Genomic DNA, 12,807 nt, shown 5'->3' with positions numbered 1-12,807 from the left:
ATTATGGGCCAAGAAATCATAAATTCTGAGTTTATCATAAAGGCATTCCCTGTTGATGGGAAATTGTATCTAACCTATGAAAATAATCATGTAAAAACCTTGTTGTCTTTAAAAACTTAAGGGCTTTGGGTTTTGTTTTTTTTTTCCAGTTAGGTTGGTTGTTGCTTTCTTCTCTTTTCTTTTTTTGAAGCATAGTTCTATAAACAATCATAAAGTTCTTTGGAATCTGTGGAGGAATTTCTGGGTTTCATACGACACTAGAGGCCAGCATCACCGCCTTGCTACAGAAATTGCTGCATACCATAACCTGGTCCTTGCCAGAATGAGCCTGCAGACTCACACTATCTTTTCTGTATTTCATGTCAGAGAGCAGTCTTTGCAGAGCCACACCTGCAGTTTTGGCAGTTTTGAGGAATTTTTCATACACAGCAAACAACCTAAATTCATCATCCCGAACTGTTTGAGATTCTGAGGTGTTAAGTCACAGATCACAGAATATTTTGATTTGTAAGGGACCCACAAGGATTATCAAGCCCAAGTCTTAAGTGAACGGCCCACACAGGGATTGACCCCACAACCTTGGTGTTATCAGCACCATGCTCTGACCAACTGAGCAAATCTCAGGGTCAAGGTTGCTGCAGTATGATGCTCTGTTGAGACAAATTATGATGTGTGTTTATGTGCCCTGTAACTCAGAAGAGGTCAGGAAGTGGGTCCTTTTCTCGTGTGGGAAATGTAAAGTTTTCAGGAATAGACTGTCCAAAGCCCCAGGGAACTTCTGACTTCACAGCAGACACTGCTTTGTGCAAAGGATGGACCCGATGAACTCTTTCCAACCTGAACAATTGTGCAGTCCCATGAAACAAAAAGCCCTGGATCTGTGAGCAGTAAAAATGTCAGACCGCAGTCACATTTGAAAATTATTTATGATAATGCTGATGACTTGAATCACAAGGATATTCTCTTACAATGATGCTCCCTCAGGCACATACAAGTCAGTCTAGATTTCTGTGAACTTTGTGTTCTGTGCAAGGCGTGTAAAGCTGGAATCAGCCATCATAAAATTTTTCAAGCAGCAGGGGAACCAGAGACTGCTTGGGGGAACATCCCCTTTATATCTCCTCCTAAATAATTGATTTATACATATCTAAATCTCCCCCCACCTCCCCCAGCTTTCCAGAGTGACAGAGCACTGTCACTCTATGTTCTTTAGACATAAAGGCACGTCCAGCAGCTGCACAATTCACTGATGGTCTGATAGCATTAACACAATGCCACATCTGCTTCCTCCCCAGCTGCTTCTGCAAATACTTAGGTGGTATTTTCCAGGCTAGGCTGAGTCACTACATTGTTTAAGGTAGTCATTATATCTTCCCAATGAATTATGCTGCTTAATTATTTTACAGAAAGAAGAACATTTTACTTCACTTCTAAAAAGCTTCAATAAACCAAAGATGACAGATCTCTGGTCTCTTTTTGAAAACTGTCCATCTCCCAACTTAGTACCTTTTTCTGTCCCAAGTTTTCTGTGCCCCCTTGCTGCTCTTCCTACTGTGAACATGGAGTATGAGCAGAAACTGCTGCAGGGACAATTTTTGATGCTTCCTTTTCTGCCTGCTCCTGCCACTCATGCAGAACAGACCCTTTGTGTGAAACCTGAACAATCATGAAGGAGACATTAATCTCCACCTCACTGGAGCAAACAAAAAAACCTTTGTTCCAGGACAAAGGCTCAATGCAGTACCATGGATAGGACAAGGCCCTTGTGAGGATTTTATAAAGTCTGCCTCTGGTGGCCCAGCATCTTCCTGTGCAGACAGGAATGCTTCCAGTCATGTCTGAAACAATTTTTACTGAAACGGGAACTAAACCTGACCTTGAAAAGGTGAAGAGCTTCTTGAGGAACTATCTGCCAATATGCCATTTTCCAATTGCTATTTTTCGTGCCAGTGGCCTGAAGATTAAAAAACCAATCTTGGAGTTAAGAGATGGGCAAAATCAAAGCAGTCAAAACAAATTGCTCCACTGGATGAGTGGTATTACTCTAAAAGCTGTCCTTGACCTTCATATGGTCTACAACAGTAAAGTCAAAATAAAATGGATTTAGTCTTAAAAGTTAATGCTACTTTTTAAAAGTATGGATATTCTAGATAAGACTTGTGAGATCTTTTTAATACAATAAGGCTGTAATGAGACCATTAGTGAAGCAAGGTTTGAGAGAATTGGGGAAGTTTGGAGAGTTGTCGGTGTTTTTTACATTCTTTCTTTGTATACCCACAAGAGATAAGGACACTGAACTCTGTCACCAAGGGAATTTCAAATACTGGCATGGTCAGCAGCTGGGGTTGTGTCCTCTGAGAAGGACTAGATTCTTGTTTTGACATTTATTCTTGTGGATTTTACTGTCTCTCAGTCCAAATTTGCCATGACTTTAGTAAAGCCAGGTTGTAACCTTTGATAATAAAGCAATGCAGAGATGCAAAACAAAGGCAGCCAACAAAAGATAGGAAAAAATGAACACATATCCAGTTGCCTCTGCAATGGCTCCAACTTCTGACACTGAATGTCACAGATAGATATGGTGGCAGCAAAATATGGTTCCTATATACATTTCACAGAATCACACAATATTCTTAGTTGGAAGGGGCCCACAAGGATCATTGAGTCCAGCTCTTAAGTGAATGACCCATATAGGGGTTGAACCCACAACCTTGGCATTATTAGCACTCTGATCAACTGAGCTCATTTTCTTTCATTTATCTTTAAACTCAGGAGGAAGAACTACAGAGAAGGCTAAATAAAGCTATACAGGACTTCAGTTCTGACGAAAATATGCTTTGTACTATTTCTTAAAGCCAGTTGCTAGCCATGACTAAACTCTTTGTTATAAATAGGTATTCCTCAAAGTAAGCAACAAGTATCAGGAATGGAGATACAACGCAGTAGCTACTCTGAGCTAGAAGGTCTTCAGGGGTAATTGATTATTCTCACAAGCAGAAAACGAGAAAAAAAATCAATTATTATTAAAACTCCAAAGTTTTGCAGTCAGACTTAACTTCCACACACCCTAGTACCCCCCTCAAAAAAAGTCATATAACCTTGATCAACCTTAAAAAGCAGCAAAGGCTCACCCTAGTTAATGCAGTAACACAAGGTGCTTTAAGAAAGTTGGCTCTTATGTAACCTTCCATTTATAACTACTAGTGCTGTGGTTGGTAACTGACCTTTTGGAACTACAACACCACGAAACCTAGTCCCAGGCCATGACTGCTAACACACAAGCATTTCAAACACTGAAAAGCATTATTGCCATCAGAAACTTTCTGCTCCAGAATTAAAATTTGTGATTTCTACAGAGTAACTTCATATGTGCAATGTTTTAGTTTGAGCACATGAACACTGATAAATCCACAGACTTCCTTGTTCACACAAAAGAAATCATCATGATCCTGTTTTTCCATGGTGTGGCACAGCTGTTTTTTCTAGTAAGGCAGAAATGCTACAGCAGCCAAATCCTCATGAGAGAACAGATTAATGAGGTTTCTAACTGGATGCCATATTTCATTCCCCATTTGCAGGGAAGATGTTCCGTATCTGAAATGCCAAGGAACTTAAACGTATAGCTTGTCTTCTTCAGACCACGATGCTATTCCCTAGATCATGAGTCAAAGATTTGTGAAAAAATGAGACTTTGTGGACTTCAGTTCATTTTTACCCAGTTGTCCAGCTGCTCTTCTGCACCATCAAGGCACAAAGACTGTATCTTTAGCTCTCTCTTTAGTATTAAATATGCTCATATTTCACCATACACCCCTCCAATACTGCCCCTTTTCTGAATTCAGACTTGGGTCCTTGTGGGTCATTTTCAGAATGCCTGCTGTCATTTCTGTAAGATTTGAGATGGGGAAGTGGAGAGGTTTCAGCATTGCATGCAGGTTAGATGTAAAGCAGAGAGAAGACGGCCTGAATTAAGGGTCTCAGAAATCCCCACTTTGTTCAGATTTCAGCTTGTGAACTAAGAACCAGTATTATCAGCCTGGAATGTTTACAGCTACCAAAGCTATCCAAGTTGCAGTTACTGGATGATTTTTTCTGGTAGCAACCCTCTCAATACACTAAGGAAATACATGGCATCAGTCACAGGGAAAAATTATTTTTTAATTTTTTTCTTGTTCCCTTTTTCAGCATCTGGATCACTTGAAAGCATGGGGACGAGGCAGCAGGTACTTGGCTAAAGGGCTTGTGAGAGTGTAAGAGGAATAATGGAGTAAAAGCCTCAACAGTTTCTTGCATAGGTCAGAATTGCAAATCACTTTGCTTCTCTCTAGGCTGATCCCTACTAAACTGAATCAAATGAGCACACACAATTCTTCTCCCCTGTTTGCTCAAGTGCATGAAGGTGAGGGCATAAATTCAAGTATTTCTACATTTTTTTGTTACCTAAGACTCTAATACAGGTTTCACAGTAGTAGTGGTAAGTGACATTATTTTCTTTGGGAAAGGAGAAGAACACTATCTATGTTTCTGTGAAAACATGTTCACATGTACTGATTGTGGCAAACCCTATTTTAAAACACTTCTTTGTATACCCTCTGGCTTCAGTGAAGCTGCCTAAGGCATCTAAAAATTAATCTCTGGTCCGGCTCTGAATGCAATTTTCTGTCTCTTGGCCTTCTAGGTATTTCATCTCCAAAGTTCTAAAGAAAGCAGAGCGTGTGACACTTCTCTAGCTACTGCAGCCCAGGAAGTGCATTCATGGTGGCTACATGCCATGGGACTCCTGGGACCCAGTGACAGCTGTGCACTGCAGGGACCTGCCACGCAATTATTTCATGCTATGGACACTCCTCCTCTACCTTCAAAAGATTTCAGTGAAATGGGAACATGTTCCTTGGCATTTTTCAACATGCAAGCCTAATTCATGTTATCCTGAGTGCAAACTAAGGGTAGCTAGCAGGCCAGCAGTCAGGCTTGCTGCAGAGATGCAATGAATTCTTTAACTTTTCTCCTTTAACTTCTTCCTTTAACTTCTGTCAAGAGTTGCATGATGTCTCATTATTTAGCAGACAGCATAGTTGAAAACATCAAATACATAACTCTAATGCATGTAAGAACTTCACACAGGATAGTTTATTAGGTGGAAAATGAACTTATTAGTAAGTGCAGAAAGGGATATGAAATGGTATATTTATTACACAACAGACTGAATATTTGAGAACAAATGGACCTACGAAAACTGTACAGTCTTTGGTGTCCCTCATGGGAAAAATCAGCTGCCAGACGTAAGGCTGGGAAATATGATTTGCTAAGTTCAACTGGGAATTAAACAACTATTGAGTATAGAGTGTTCGCACAGCATCAGGGAATAAGTCAATAAGGCAATGCTATTGCAATAATACACTGAGTTGGTAAGAATATTGTGTCTTTATTAATTCTGACTCCTGTATTATCTGCCAGAGCTACATTTCATTGGCTGGTGAAGCCTTGTTGATCAACTGGACAGCAAAGTCAGCAGCCAGTACCCACTTGGCAGTTCCTAGTCTGGCATAACCAAATCCAAATCAGAGAACTAAAGCTTAGGCATCTCAAGTTGTCTTTTAAACAGACAAGGCTTTTCAGACTGGATGAAACACAGCTGCTACTCTTCTACATTGTTTGACTCTTGCTCTGACAGAATTAAGCAGGAAGCAGCAACTACTGAGTCTTGTTTTCTGTGCTTCTCATTTTTTCATATAGGGAATTTTCCCTGTAACACTGGCTTCCCTGTTCTTGATCAGGGTTTTCTTATCTCCTAGGTGCTTGATGATTAATTACAGAACATAACCAAGCAGATGATGACTGAGAATTAGGAAAATGATTGGATGGCTTGCAGTAAACTGCTGTCATATGGAACAAAGACTTTCCTCCTCCTCTCTCCAGGCTGAAACTGATCCCATCACAGAGATGCAGCAAGAGAAACCCTGTGACTCTGAACCTCACCCTGCTGTTTTCAGATGGAGGTGGGGTCTCTCTATTGAATCTTGCAAGTTTATGGTTCCCAGCATCTGTCCCTCTTTTTTGCCCATGGTTGGGGGAAAATAAAAGATACACAAGCAAACATATTAAATACTGCAGCTTAAACCTTCTGATGGTTATAATATACTATAAAAGCCCTCACTTAGAGTGATACTGAATATGATTACATGCTTATCAGATACATACATTATACATTAATCTGTGAGATGAATATAACTGCCAAGTGATGGTAGTTTATGCTGCTGTGCTACAAAGTAGCTGACAAAATGTCTATGTGCTACTCATCCTAAGAGACTGATAACTACCAGCAAATGAAAGAAACAACACTTGCCAGAAGTAACTCCTCAAACTACAGATGCTCATCAGCTGGAGTCTGTAGAAATCACTATTTTTTAATCCTAAGTCAAAAGCACAAGTTATGAATCTAAGTACTACATTATATTTACAAAAAAAGTAGCTTTTAATTTATAGGATCTAAGTGATTACTTAAAAAATAAAATAGAAAATAATTTTGCTAGAAGCATTTAAAAGTTATCATTAGACTCCTCAATTACAAGCGACATAATTGAGAAGTCAATAAAACAACCCTAACTGTAAGTAGGTGACATTTTGACCTGTATTGACACACACATACTCAACTCTCAAGGTTAAGCATATAAGCCAGTAAACTGACCAGCTGTCTGCTCCTAAGTACATTACATTTAAATTTTCACTGAGATTTAAATCTAATGCAGGTGACCTGGGATTTGAATTTGGTTACCACAACACATTGCACATTAATCTGTTCAGCTTAAGCGCCTGAACCTTCACTTTCATTGAAACTTAATGGTGATGTTCTTTTTCTTTTTTTAAGCGATTTAAAGTTTTCATAGTACGTTTGTAACAAATAAATATGAAATTTCTAAATCTTGCATAAATCACACACACACACACACATATGAGTGAAAACATCAATACTTTCTCTCCACTCTATCTTTTAGCTTTTTGGAATAGAAAGGAATGAAAAATCACAGGACAAAACTGAACATCCGGATTTTGTTTCTTAAACAGTGTTTACTAATTAAATACAAAACAGCATTCTATGCAATTAGCTTCTCCCCTTAATCAGTCTGTTTATTCATGAAAACTGCTACCTTCCCCAATTGTCCATAACCATGTGTTCATTAAAAAAAAAAAAAAAGCAGCATTGAAATTCCTTTTAAATAGCTGGAAAGAGCTTTGAGCTGTTTCTAATAGAACACATGTTAAAACTTAGAGGTACTGTGCAGCTCTCCTGTTAGCTTGGTGACAGATGGCTGAACATGGTGTGGTGCACAAAGCATGTCACCCTGGCACCTTGAGCCTGAATTATTGGGAAGGGAAAACCTCCTGTAATACACAGAACACTAGAGAATATGAAGATAACTGGCCACGTGTCATGCTGACACTTCACCTAACCTGAACCAGGCAGCAACAGGAGCTGGTGTTTGGAACTGTATCCCAAAACCACTGTGGCCTGTCCCAGCTGAGGCTGCTGGAAGACAAAGCTGAACCAAATTGCACAGTTCTCGAACGACTGCTGTAAGAACTGAGTGCTCCTTCCCTGATACAGATGAACAAGTAAGTACAGACTATTCAGGGCCACTTTCAGTGACGGGAGCTTTCACAGTACAAACTCAGAAATTGCTGTCTCTGACCAGCATCCTGTATGTTCCTCATGCAGAGATCTGGTGCCAGCCAGGCTGAGCTGGCCATGCTTTTATCCCAGCAGCAGCTACTTAAATGAGGATGCTCAGACCTCAGTTAACTAAGACATCACTTGCCTTCCAGCATGATTCTGAGATGTGAATGCTACTATTGCCAGTGCCCTGAGCGAGCTGGCTGTCCCACTTTCCCTAGTGCTGCCTCTCAGCTCAGGGCACACGGCCTCAGCACCTTGCCAGGGCTTGCACACAGACACAGACAAGGCTGCAGTGGCTGCAGAAAAGCACCCCAAGCCTTCACAAAGGAGGCGTCTCTTACTTTTATACAGCAGCACCAAGAACTGACGTGGAACCAGCCTGCAAAAACCTTGCAGTTCAGAGGCAGATGACCAAACACTAACCACGTGGCTGCCAGCAGCTCACATTAGCCAGGCAGAAGGATCTTACCTGACTGCAACTTCTGTGTCATCACAGAAGACTTAAAAAAAAAGCTCAGCTGGGAAATGAAGAGAAAATTGAGGGAAAAAAAAAAAAAGAAGGGAGAGAGAAAGGTAATTTGGCAGTATCTGCACCCCATCACAGGCTGCCTTGGAAAAATCCCTGAATTTTGGTATCCAAGCTCAGAGACACTATACTAAGAAAACCCCTTACTAAAGCACAGCCTGTTTGCTATTATTCCTTCCGTGTAGGGCAGAGTTCCTTTGAGTAGCTTGCTCCTCGCAGAGCCTGCCCCTCTATGCACAGCTCATATGTGAGGGAGTGCTCTCCCATGACAGAGCAAACCTTTGCTGCACTGGAGAAATGCAGTAAATTAGCACCCAGACAAATTACTTTGGGATTTCTGCAGTGTACCGAGGATGACACATCCCACTACCAAAGGGATATGGGCTACACATGTACTACTTTTCTCTTGAGTCTGTGTCTTCCCTTAGTTTATAACTGTGCAGCAACCTCAGGGCTGATCTGCAGGGCCATCTAAACAGGTCTAGCATTGAGCCAAAATGTTTACCTCTTCAATAGCCTGATGGCAGCAGCATTGGCATTTGGAGCAGTATCTCTACTTACCTATAGAAAGAAGCATTTTTCCTTAAGTGCCTAATGGCAGTGAAGTAACAGATAGTGGCAAACAGCATTATGGACACCCTTTAAACTGCATGTAAATTACCAGGCACTATTTATTTTTAAAAATTAGAATGGTCCTTTATTTGTATGGGAAAAATTCTGCAGCTGAGTCCCTTACCTCTGCTATACAAATTTTACATTGAGTTGTACAGTCATAAAACATGGCTTTGGAAGGAATCCCCACTTATGACAAAAACCACATTAATGTGACTAATAACAACAGCTGTCTTACCTATCAGGAGTTTAATGGCTTCCACTTGCAGCCTTTAAATAAAACAGCTTGTTTACACATTTTTTACTGAGCAATACAATTAATTCCCATTTTTTGAAGAAGCATCTTTAATTCCCACCTGATGCTTCAAAGCCATGAGGCATTACTTATGATCATACTTGACAGAACACATGTGCATGCTGCACTGTTAGCCTGGAAAGGCTCAGGTGTAGCCTTTCAGATTCCATGAAGATTTAAACAAACTATGAAGTACTGTTTCTTAACAAAACCATGCCTTTTTTCTACTCTGATCTAATACTGTCACTACCAACAACAATGAAAAGGTGTTTCTGTTGCAGTAGTAGGATTGCAGTACTTCTTGTGCAAGCATGACAGGTCTGTGGAAGGAGGTAGAACATTTTTCTCCCAATTCTATTGAAATAGTATGTCTTTGATGACTGAAGGTTTCCCAGGGTTTTACACTGGGAAGGTACTTCCCTGCATGGCTGCTGCTTGTACTTAAAGCTTCATTGTTATTTTTTCAAGTGGTTAATGGACTTCCTTTATCTTTACATCTTCTGGAATTCTATAGATCATCCAATGGAAAAATGCATTTACATGACATGTCTAGGTACTGGATTTATTTTGTCTTATCAGCCGGGAGCCTTTCCCTCTAACCTGAAAGAACAAGATGCTACCAATACTATTCTGACTGCCATTTGTTGAAGTAGAGCCCCTGAATCACATACAGCTATCACCAATGGCCACGGGTGTTCACCTGGCAACAACAGGCCAAATTTGTATTGTACAAAGGAACTATATTGTTTTTGTACTGTACTTTTGTATTTGTATTGTATAAAGGAACTGTATCTAGTTCCTTAAAGCCTGTGGCTCACATTAATGCGAGTCACCCCAACATCTGCTGAGTTTGAGTGCTGAAGCATTTGCAGGCTCATGCCTTTGAATCCAACTGAATCTTTAGAGCTTGTGTCTATTTTTCTGCTCTGTCTGTTGACAAGCAATCCTAAGAATCTGTCACTAGCAGGCAAAAATAGAAACAGGACAGGAAAAGCTATGGACCTCAAAAGTGTTTCTGGAATTTCAGTGCAGGCAAATCTCTCACGATGATCTCATGAAAGAACTGCCCTTGAAAGTAAAATGGATAACTTTTGGATTAAAAAATCCTAGAAAGTCACAAAACAAAAACCTATTGAGGTGATTAAAAATTTCTCTGTAGAAGATACCAATGGTAATGTGAAAAGCTCATAATCTGTCAGAACCAGAGTAAACTGATAAATATCATGGGGGATTAATAATACAGACACTTCAGAGAAAACTCTGAGATTGAAATAGCATTCTCAGAACAATTTATAACAATGAAAGCTTTCCCCTTTGTGGGTCTGTCAGCACTGACAGAGTTTGAGGGACGCTCCAACTGTAGAGAACATAACTTTGGTCTAGAACAGGACACAAAAGAAAACCTCACAGAGTGTGATGGTAGATAACATGAGAGCTAGGGTCTCATGGAAAGTCTCCAGACAATGGCCAATTCAGTGGAGGCATATGTCTGTCTCCATTTCATGCTGTAGGAAATACAAGTTAGAGCAAGAGCTGCTAGTCTCTAAGCCACATAAAAAGAGGTCAAGGAAATTAAGGAAATTAAAAGACAGAGGCGATGTCACATTGGTTCATGCAATTCTGTCTTTGATGGTGGCCAGTTGTAGCTGTTTAGGGAAAAAGTACAGAAAACGAAGAGCAGAAGAAAGGTAATTCAGCTATGGATGGACTGAACTGCTTCATTTTCAATTGTGAAATAACACAGAGTTCTGTATCCCACATTCTCAGGTTGTGGCAAGGGGATGGGGATGGTTACAAATCCTTCTGGCTTGTATGCTGTAACATTTCCTTTGACATATATTAGTTTCTCTTCACGCATAAGCCATTTGCAACTCAGACATAAGGGTTCTACACTAAAATGAAAGGGAGAGAGAAATTCTGTCTGCACCCCCATGCTCAATAGTAAATTTGTGAATGCAGGGAGAAGAGAGTTCCAAAGCAGCCAGCTACCCCATGGAAAGTTTGCAATGCTGAGGGTAAACAGCAAGCCTGAGGTATGAGTAGATTCAATTGTAGGACTTTGAGCATTGTATCCTAAAACAACTGCCACATTTCCCAAGTACTTTTCTAGTGTGACAGTGTGCTTTTCTGTGAAAAACCTATTTTCTAGGTTCTCCTTTTCTTTTGTCCTTCCAGTGTAGGTAGTGTGTAGAGATGATGTCCTGGCCCTAAGCACTAATATATAAATCCATCCTTTATAGAAACAGTGGATTTACCCTGGTCATCTGCTCCACTATTTGCTATGATCCTCACCAGGGGCAGGAGTTTTCTTCCACAACTGCCTGTTTGTTGCTAAGAAGACTGCAGAAATAGTGTTCTTAGGGAAAATGCACTGTATTTATGTGTGCAAATTCGTCCTTTTGAAACATGGCAGGCTCAGCAAAATTTCTCCCTGAACATCATCCCCATGCAGTGTTTCCCAGCATGGACACGGATTTAGATCCTTTAGTCAGTGTCAGCACCATCTCCGAGATAGCCCTTTTTAGTCAATTTTGAGAACAAACAGAGCAAATGTGCATCTAAGTACCCCCACATGAAAACCCAGGGCCAGGAGAGGCAGCAGGGCACTGCAGCTCACCCCCAGCTGCAGGGTCAACCTGTGCTCATGTTGCCTTTCTCACCATTCACAGTAAATGAAAGATGCTCAGGGACAGGCTGCCATCCCACTGCATATGACACAAATGCATTCTTCTGTTTTTCTGACACACTGCTTACCTGAAGTTCTGTTCATTTAAAAAAAAAGAAGCAAAAAGAGATTAAAAGAAAAGCAGGTCTCTGATATCTTTTTGCACGGGAGGCTGATTTGAAATGTAAAGTAGTGAAAATAAAATGCAGTAACTCCAGCCTTTTAGGCATCTAGCCTGAGCTAATGACAGCTGATTTTCTTGTTACTCCAATACTATGATCAGACTCCCTTCTCCAGATAAAAGCAACAGAGCTCCACAAGACAAGACAACTCACCTTTCTTGAACTGCTAGTGCTTTTAGCATTAGGTAGAGGAGACAATTTTCTGGTTGAGATGAAAACCACTGAGTTGAACAAAGGTTTCTTACCGTTAAGGACAATGCCATGCAAACAAAAGTGAACTTCTTGATATGTGTCGCAGTGACGGTGCTGTTGGTGTTCACCAGTTTATTGCTGGGGTTATTCTAGGGCAAGAGAAAGAGATAGCGAGCATTAGCCTGGCTCCAGACTACCGGGAGCTGCTGGCACCAGGGTCATGTGCTGGACCTGGCTGTCTCTGCCTGCCCCTGTCTGACTTGGCTTGTTTGCTTTATAACCTAGAGCTTTCTGAGTACTTTGTACCACTACAGAACATTTTCCGCTTAAACTGACAGCAACTGCTGCTATGGTCACTGAGGGCTGAGTAATCTTCCTTCTTTTCCAAGGAATAAGTCTTATTTAACAAATTTGACTTTAAAAACGGTTGGTAGCTCCTTCTAAGAAAACACCACATGATTTTTTAAACCTTAGTCTGAAGTTTGTAGCATGTTTCCACAGGAAAAACAGGATTTTATTCCCTTTTGCTACAAATTGGTACCAAATCACCAGTGCAAGCATCCTTACTGATCCAATTAGACAAGCAGGTAATATAAACAAAGCTTCTGGAACAGCTGGCTCCATTAATGCAGTTTAATGAACAGAACATAATTAGGACTA

At 40.6% G+C, this 12,807-nt stretch overlaps 1 protein-coding gene across 1 annotated transcript in view; it reads right to left on the bottom strand.

Annotated features, from left to right (window-relative positions):
- Nucleotides 1-12,807, bottom strand: part of ANKH (ANKH inorganic pyrophosphate transport regulator) — a 107,585-nt gene that overhangs the window by 20,148 nt on the left and 74,630 nt on the right. Inside the window, exon 8 of the mRNA XM_014872351.2 lies at nt 12,201-12,296. Within this exon, the coding sequence (XP_014727837.1) occupies nt 12,201-12,296 (96 nt within the window). The remainder of the gene's footprint in view (nt 1-12,200; nt 12,297-12,807) is intronic.

Source organism: Sturnus vulgaris, chromosome 1, assembly GCF_052056855.1.
Source record: "Sturnus vulgaris isolate bStuVul1 chromosome 1, bStuVul1.hap1, whole genome shotgun sequence".
NCBI classification, from domain to species: Eukaryota; Metazoa; Chordata; class Aves; order Passeriformes; family Sturnidae; genus Sturnus; species Sturnus vulgaris.
This window is presented reverse-complemented; position numbering and strand designations above follow the sequence as displayed.